Source organism: Oncorhynchus clarkii, chromosome 17 (genome assembly GCF_045791955.1).
Source record: "Oncorhynchus clarkii lewisi isolate Uvic-CL-2024 chromosome 17, UVic_Ocla_1.0, whole genome shotgun sequence".
NCBI lineage: Eukaryota > Metazoa > Chordata > Actinopteri > Salmoniformes > Salmonidae > Oncorhynchus > Oncorhynchus clarkii.
The window spans coordinates 19812605-19820353 of NC_092163.1; the positions used below are offsets into that span (position 1 = coordinate 19812605).

A 7749-nucleotide genomic window follows, 5' to 3' on the forward strand; every position below is an offset into this window, starting at 1 on the left:
TGTCGATCCAGAGCGGCTAACTGAGCTGAGAACAAGACACGTCATCTTCTATCCAGAAAACACAGTTTGGCAATAAAGCAATCAATTGCCCAATTGCCAGTGATGTGCCAATTTCCAAACGGTCCAGTCAGACAGCTGTACATTGCAAATCCATTAGGCAGATAAAAACAGTTAGACCCCATCTGCTAAGAGAGGGCCAGATTAAAGTTGAACTGTCTAAAGGACTCGTGATGATTAGACTTACGAATAACGTGAGGAAGTTCTAGTAATTTTAAGATCTGCAGTAGTTTAGACAAAACCCTCTTATCTGTGATTGATAAGTGAATTCCCTGAAGTGCATAATTCAAACAAATGTCTAACCAACACATGCAACAGATTAGCCTAACTGCCAGTGCCAGCCGGCAGCATGCATTAAATCCCACCAGACAGACTATGTAGCAGCAGGGCTCGCGTTAATGCAGAATACACAAAATAAAAAATACGCATATAGAGTATCTTGCTGTGTTTTGTAAACAGATATGAAATGTTTCTTATTGTAATTTCTTCTCAGCATCAGACGAATTGTCACAGATAAATATATATTTTGAAACACTACTTTCAATATAAAACGTAGATGAAATTGTTTAAAACAGATTTTTGGAGTGTAGGGGTTTTGAAAATGCAGATTTCTAAACTGTAACGCAACCCCTGACCATACAATTAAGACACGATAAAGCCAATGACTGTACATACAACAACTAGTAATGAAGATAACCAAACCATTAAAATCATTATTATTGCTCTGGGTTATCACTCGCTCTATTTGTTGGCTCACTGGCACACAGAGCAACATATATAAAGCAGACAGGCAGCGTAGGCATCCTGCCAGATAGAGACAGGATATGAAGGTTTCCATGTAAGAGGCGCCGTCCACCACGTGAACAGAACAGTGGACTGTGTGGAGGGACCCCTGGGGCAGCTCTGCCGTGAAGCCCAGTCATCTGGACTGAAGAGTGGAGTGTGGGGGGGGCTTCTGGGGCAGCTCTGCCGTGAAGCCCAGTCATCTGGAGTGAAGAGTGGAGTTGGGGGGGGGGGGGGGGGGGGGGCTTCTGGGGCAGCTCTGCCGTGAAGCCCAGTCATCTGGAGTGAAGAGTGGAGTGGGGGGGCTTCTGGGGCAGCTCTGCGTCGGAGCCCAGTCATCTAGAGTGGTGTGAGAGTGGCCGGGGCAGACTAAACAGAGCCGAGGAAGTCTGGATGTGCGTGGCAGCACCTGGCCGCAACACAAGCCCCCTCTCTCTCTCTATCCACAGATCACTGAAAAAAAGCTCTGGCTTGGACAAGGGCCATGCACACAGACTACACTGCACTATTCAGACTTCAATGCAGATGACACAGGACTCTCGACATAGCCACTTACTGACCACAGCCAACACATATCACTAACTGCTCTTGGTCCTTTGTAGCTCAGTTGGTAGAGAATGGTGTTTGTAACGGCAGGGTAGTGGGTTCGCTTCCCGGGACCACCCATATGAAAAATGTATGCATGCATGACTAAGTCGCTTTGGATAACAGTGTCTGCTAAATGGCCTATTACAAGGGCCATGCACACAGACTACACTATTCGGCTATAGACTACACCGTTCAGACAGGGGTTTATTCAATGCAGATAACTCAGGACCTTCTAAGTTACTGCTAACTGACCATAGCCGGAGCCCACACACTCAAATAGCCGGAGCCCACACACTCAAACAGACCTGCTCACTATATCACTCCCACAATGGCCATTCATTCACAGGTTAGAAAGACTGGCTCTGGTCTCACCCACACTCCTACTCTGACTGACATTCCTGGGGTTACTGATAAACTAGAGCAGGGGCATCAAACACATCGTTACCCCCGGGGGCCACATTCAGTCTTGAACGAGTTCAGGAGGGCTGCACTGAAAAGTGATTATATTTCCTTGCCGGCAAAAATCGGCAAAATAATTGTTCTCTATGCATCGCTTTTGGAATTTCCGATGTCTACTGATTGTTAAGAGAGCTGGACAGTCAAGAAAATGTATGAAAATAGGTTGAATATAATTTCTGCCCAGTTTCGATTTGGTTTAAGTCATTTGAAAGTATATCGAGTTCGTTTCCTCCCCGACAATTTAGTACTTTCTTACTCAACCCCCCCGCCGGTCGTATCCTGCCCGCCAGCCGTATGTTTGACACCCTGACCTAGACATCCGGAGTCTAGATCCTGGGTTGTCAATCACTGCAGCTAGGAGGATTCATGATCTACAATATCATACAGGCATAATAGTGAGTGAGTCATCTGATGATTACCTTAAGGAAACAGTCAAGATTGATGATGACTGAGCTTTTGACAGGAGCCTTCAGAAAACTGAAGTTGACCGTCAGGTCATTCTCTATTAAACCTTACCGATTCTCCATTCCTCTGTTACTCCTGTAGCTTGTATGTATGAAGCAGACAGAGGCAACATGAAAAGACAACCTTGACTGAGGAAAGACCCGGGTAGGAAAAAAACAGAACAGAGACGGCAGGCCATCCCAGATGGGCTTCAGTAGGCTACAATGAGTGTGAAATGTTTGAGCAGGCACACACAATCCCCCCTCCGCTAGACACTTATCACACAGAAGGGTTGTCATAGAGGGAATGTTGTACTGACGTACAGAAAACTGAATGACAGCTCATAGAACAAACATGTAAAAGAACAGCGAGAGGAGAGAGAGAAAAATAAAGCCAACTGCATGCAGTATGGAAAGGAGCATGTAGGCTGGTTGTGGTACCCTTGTGTTGTGGTTGTGGTACCCTTCTGGTAGTACCCTTGTGTCTTATAGAAAGGCATCAAGCCCCACATTTCAAGGCAGTGAACCGCAATACAGCCAATTCACCTGACTCTCCTCCCATTGATATTCAACAGGAGAGGCAAGGCAACACTGAGAAGCCTTTTCATTCCAACACAGAAACTTAGAGGAGATTGCTGCAATGGATTTCTGACAAAGCCTATTGATTGCGCTTTAAAATGGGTCAGACCGCTCTGCAGAGCTGGGCGGGCGGAGAGATCCGCGTGGCCAAATTAAGCCTCTGTCTGGACGGATGCGGTGCTGTCTTATTTACAAATGTTTTAGCGAATCCCCACCAAAAAATGATCTAATTTGCTAATCAATATGGCTGCTAGGCTAAAACGTATTTGCAGCGGCCTTCACCTTGCACGCAGATCTAGTTTGACCTGGGAAAATGGGTTTCACGCGGCGGTATACAACTAGCCAACACCAAGTGACAACAATAACACATGGGCGTGGTCTCTTCTCACTGTGTCGATTTAGATTAACAGCAAACGAATGCCTCTAATCTGCTTTCATTCAAAACATCTGGCCCAGTCTGCTAGACTGTGTAAACCAGCATTAACTTAATCCAGCCAGGAGGGTGGGTGGGACAGGACAGCGCTGAGGGCAGTAAAACCAGCTCCCAATGCCATTTCAATTGTCTTGTTGGTGTCCCTTTACCACATGTAGGTTATCCTTCACAAAACACAATCAAATACATTTCCTTCATTTTAGGGGCAGGAGTCAACAGGGCTCCTAATTTAGCTCGGCATCACGTGCGGACGATACATCCTGCAGAAGAGTGTGTGTGTTCCCTTTGAGGACACACACAGGCTCGATTTCCTGACCACTGACAGTGAATGCTGAGACAGTGGCCCCTGCTAACTTTTCAAAAATGCACTCTCTCCCCACCGGCTAATGATCGGCCTAGGAAGGATGGCGGCGGGGCCTTTATCTTAAAAATTGCCAGCTTCCTGGCTTTTCCCCACTTGCACACACTCAGCTCCTCCAGGGTCTCTTCCCTTAATGCTAGAGAGACTCAACAGTCTAAAGTGGCTTCCTTGTCTGCACTGACCTTCAGTCATGTGATAGTAGGTATCTAATATATTACATGAATCTAAGTGGGCTAGGCTAATAGCTTTCACCAGACAATTTGTGTCACATCGGTGCAGGAGGAAAAGAGGCCTAGATGGTGAGAAAAAGACACTTATGACAGCTGAGACGCACCAGCTGTGATTGCAGACTGTGCTGCATAAGAGTGGATCTGAAACAATTCTTCCAGGCTGGTATTATATGCTCACGGTGCCAACTGGAGGCGAAGGAGAAAATGGAGTTAGAATAGCTAGCCATTTAGTAGTTAGCTCACAGCAGCAGGCAGTGTTATAGACAGACTAGATGCTAGCAGTGCGAACAGAAGCAATTTTCACCTCCCCGTAGTGTTGGGAATAGCGGCATTCCATTCAAAGCGGCAGGTGACTTCATCAGACAGTGACTGACGGAAAAAGCCCAGTGAGCAAACAATAACAGGACCGGTTCACACTAAACAATCCATCAATCCTGATCTGGGACCAGCAGTCGGGTGCCAAAGACTGTGGCTGATGGAAAACAGAAAAACACCCCAGCGTCTCCCCTCACAGACTAGCACTGATCTTAGATGTCTGTGGAATGCGACCTAACCGCTAGGGCCTTGATTAGCCCTAGCTATTCCTTGAGCGAAATTGCATCTGAGACGAGAGGAAATGGTAAATAAATTGCAAGGCAAAGCTGCAACTACTGACAGTTTGAATGTTGCCTCTAAATGGCAAACGCACAGACAAATGGCCTGAGAATACCTTCAGGCGTCTCCCAGACTGCTGGTAGCAGACACAGTAGTTTATTGACGATTACATTACGATTAGACAATAATGGCGGCTCAGTTCTAAATAGACTCTATAGACCCAAGGAAGATATAAGTGCTTAAGAGTAACCCAGCGAGCTCTACTGTCTGCAGCCCATCCGTTCCCCTATCCTAAATGACCACAGAGCAGACACACAGACCAGGGCAGAGGCCAGTCTACAACACACACTTAAAAAAAATGTGCAACATCAAAATGTGTGGTGGTATTCCCCAGTTTGAGAGGAGCAGTGGTTTGAAGCGTTCTTCCCCTCCTCTGTGGTGTGAACGAGACAGAGGATGTTCCTATGATCTAGAGAGACTCACGGTTCCTCTCTGTTTCACATTCCTGGGATTCTAAGTGAAGACCACTGCAGCAGCCCATTTAAAACCATTTCCCAAATGGAAATAAAACAGAGACCCAGGCCTTCACTGCACTAAGAGAGATTATTTTTTATTATCATTGCAGGACGCCTCATTATTGAAGAATAGCCTTGGCTTACTGCATCATAGAGGTCATGGGCAAAATATAAATGTACAGCCTTTTAAAAAGGTCAAACTAAGTACTAAGTAAACACTTCCAAAGTAATGGAATATTCCAAACAACCAGACAACTCTTGCCGGACCGCGAGGAACTCTTGTTCACTCAGTGCTTTTATCCGGCTAGTACATTACAATATTAAATATTTAATTTGGCTGGTCCCAGAAGATAGAGGGGTCTGGAAATCGATCTGATCATGAAGAAACATAAAACGCAGGGCATGCCATCGCCTCCTCTCCCCAGTCAAAACACTGCTTTCTCAAGTAAACAGAAAATGTTTGGGTTGTAAGAAACTGTGAATGGGACTGAAAGTAAAAGGGGCTCATGCTGGCTTCTTTCCCTAAGGAATAGTGTCTTAAAACAAGGGGGATGCACTACAAGCTGAGGCTATGTAGAGGTGCTGAAAGTTCATTACAAACACAAATCAAAGTACTGATGGAAAATCTTGAAACACTAGTGCAGTAAACAATGGAAATATTAGCTACAAATGCAAACTATTTGGAACAGGCTTGCTGGTCTAAATAAATACTACATTTGGTAATGGTGCGTCAGTCTGCAGAGCTCTGGCTACTATGGGCAGTCTCTGCACACTCGGGCGGCAGGTAGCCTAGCGGTTAAGAGCTTTGGGCCAGTAACCGAAAAGTCGTTAGTTCGAATCACAGCGCAGATTGTTGAAAATATGTCGATGTGCCCTTGAGCAAGGCATTTAACCCTAATTGATCATGTAAATCGCTCCTGAATGACTAAAATGTGTAACTATGTATAATAATGTCCCTGATAAATTAATAACATTAATTCAGATTGTAGGACAACACATGCAAGAAGTGACGAAGGGTGGGCAAACAACCGTTGCAAGTTGTAACAATTAATGCAGCCATTGTGATAACCCCAAATGTGTTGGCTTTTTTTAATTGGAGAGTTCGCTAGCTAGCTAACAGTAAATCAACGTTATTCACGACTATGTCAGTTAACTAGCTAACTGGCTGTAAACTAACGTTGGCTAGTATTACAAACTGAAAAAAATAAACATTTACTTGTTAGAAAAACAGTGTGCTTATTCGAAGCGTAGCTAACGACATTTGATCAGTGTGTTAGTAAATATAATATGGCGTTGTTGTGAATAAGAGTGTAAACATTCACGCAGAAAACTAGCCAACTACTATAGCTAGCTAGTAACGTTAGCTTGATAGCGCCATTAGCTAACAAGCAAGTGAAGCTAGAGACAGCGAGAGGGTTTTACATTCTTACCTGTCAACCGCAGTTTCACTGGGCCATTTCTCCTAACTCCTTGATTAGACATGCCCGTTTGTGTTCCAGCTTGACGTGGGGTTATCAAAAATATGTATAATACATGTGTCTAGCTATTTCACAAAAATGAATTCCTATTTAACTCCTATGGCTATGGCAGTTTCACAGTGAATGAAGAAGAATGGAGTCACGGCACAGTGGCCCGGATGAGCACAGCTCTAGTGCTATACACCACCGTCCCGAGCACATACTCCTAAAGAAACTCCTAAAATAAAAGGCTAATTTCCAATAAACCAGGATCTCCTCCCGAAAGAAACGGTGCTATATGACGTCCAAGGCTGCTTCAAAAGCCAAGGGTGAGCTCCTCTCCCGCTGGGGGTGGCATTTCTGCTTGAAGTGGTGGTAGCTGAAATTTCCAAGCAGAGATGTCTTGCTGGTCTCAATTTTTGGATAGTGACCCTCCCCTCTAGTGACATCACTCACAAGGTTAAAGCACAAGCACTAAATTGATGTACAATGTTAATTTAAATGAGAGGAAATTATTGGACATATGTAACCTTTTTTATGTTTATGTCAATATGGTACTGGTAGGCACCCACAGCCTCTGTCACTGAGGACTGCCTCACTAGACTGATCTAAGGTCAGTTTTATGTTTCACCCGTCCTCATGGTTATGAATAGGTTTTGTGGAGCCATTGGAGGGTAAGCTGATCCTACACTTGTGTGTTCATTAAAGCATTGTCTGGACCTTTATGGCACAGGACTGTGGGCATCCCCCACTTTCTGTCCGTTTCCCTTGAACCACTACATTACCAAACATAGCACAAGTATGCAGCACTAACTGGAGAGAAGGGGGCTGATATGTAGTAGTCTACATCAGTGTTTCTCAATCAGGTATAGTAAACTACCCCTCATACTATACCTCATTCCTATCATAGACTATCCACAGGAGGGGGTACTAGGGAGACATAGGAACATAGGCCTAATGATTGGTTGCACGTAAGGGGTGCTTCTGGCAGAACATAATGTGATTGGAGGTAGGCCTACATTAACCAAAAAGAACCACTGGTCTACATGTCTAGCGCTCCCAAGTGGTGCAGGGGTCTAAGGCACTGCATCTCAGTGCTAGCGGCGTATTTCTCCATCTACTGGCTGCTTTCAGAAGTGCATGAGACAAGCTAGAAGCCATATCAAAGAATATGTCAGATTCAATGAATTGGGAAAGTTTGGCACACACAACATTTCTCAGGACCCATCACTCAGCTGTTTCCCCAAAAA

General features: G+C 44.9%; 1 protein-coding gene across 3 annotated transcripts in view; it reads right to left on the minus strand.

The window, feature by feature from the left end:
• LOC139370469 (E3 ubiquitin-protein ligase SMURF2-like) overlaps nucleotides 1–6927 on the minus strand; it is a 75467-nt gene extending 68540 nt beyond the window's left edge. For 2 of the 3 annotated variants that reach the window (XM_071109967.1, XM_071109966.1), the window contains exon 1: nucleotides 6473–6927. In XM_071109967.1, the coding sequence (XP_070966068.1) occupies nucleotides 6473–6524 (52 nt within the window). In that variant the 5' untranslated portion in view covers nucleotides 6525–6927. The remainder of the gene's footprint in view (nucleotides 1–6472) is intronic. The other variant, XM_071109965.1, reaches the window with a different exon arrangement.
• Between the last annotated feature and the right edge of the window lie 822 nt (nucleotides 6928–7749).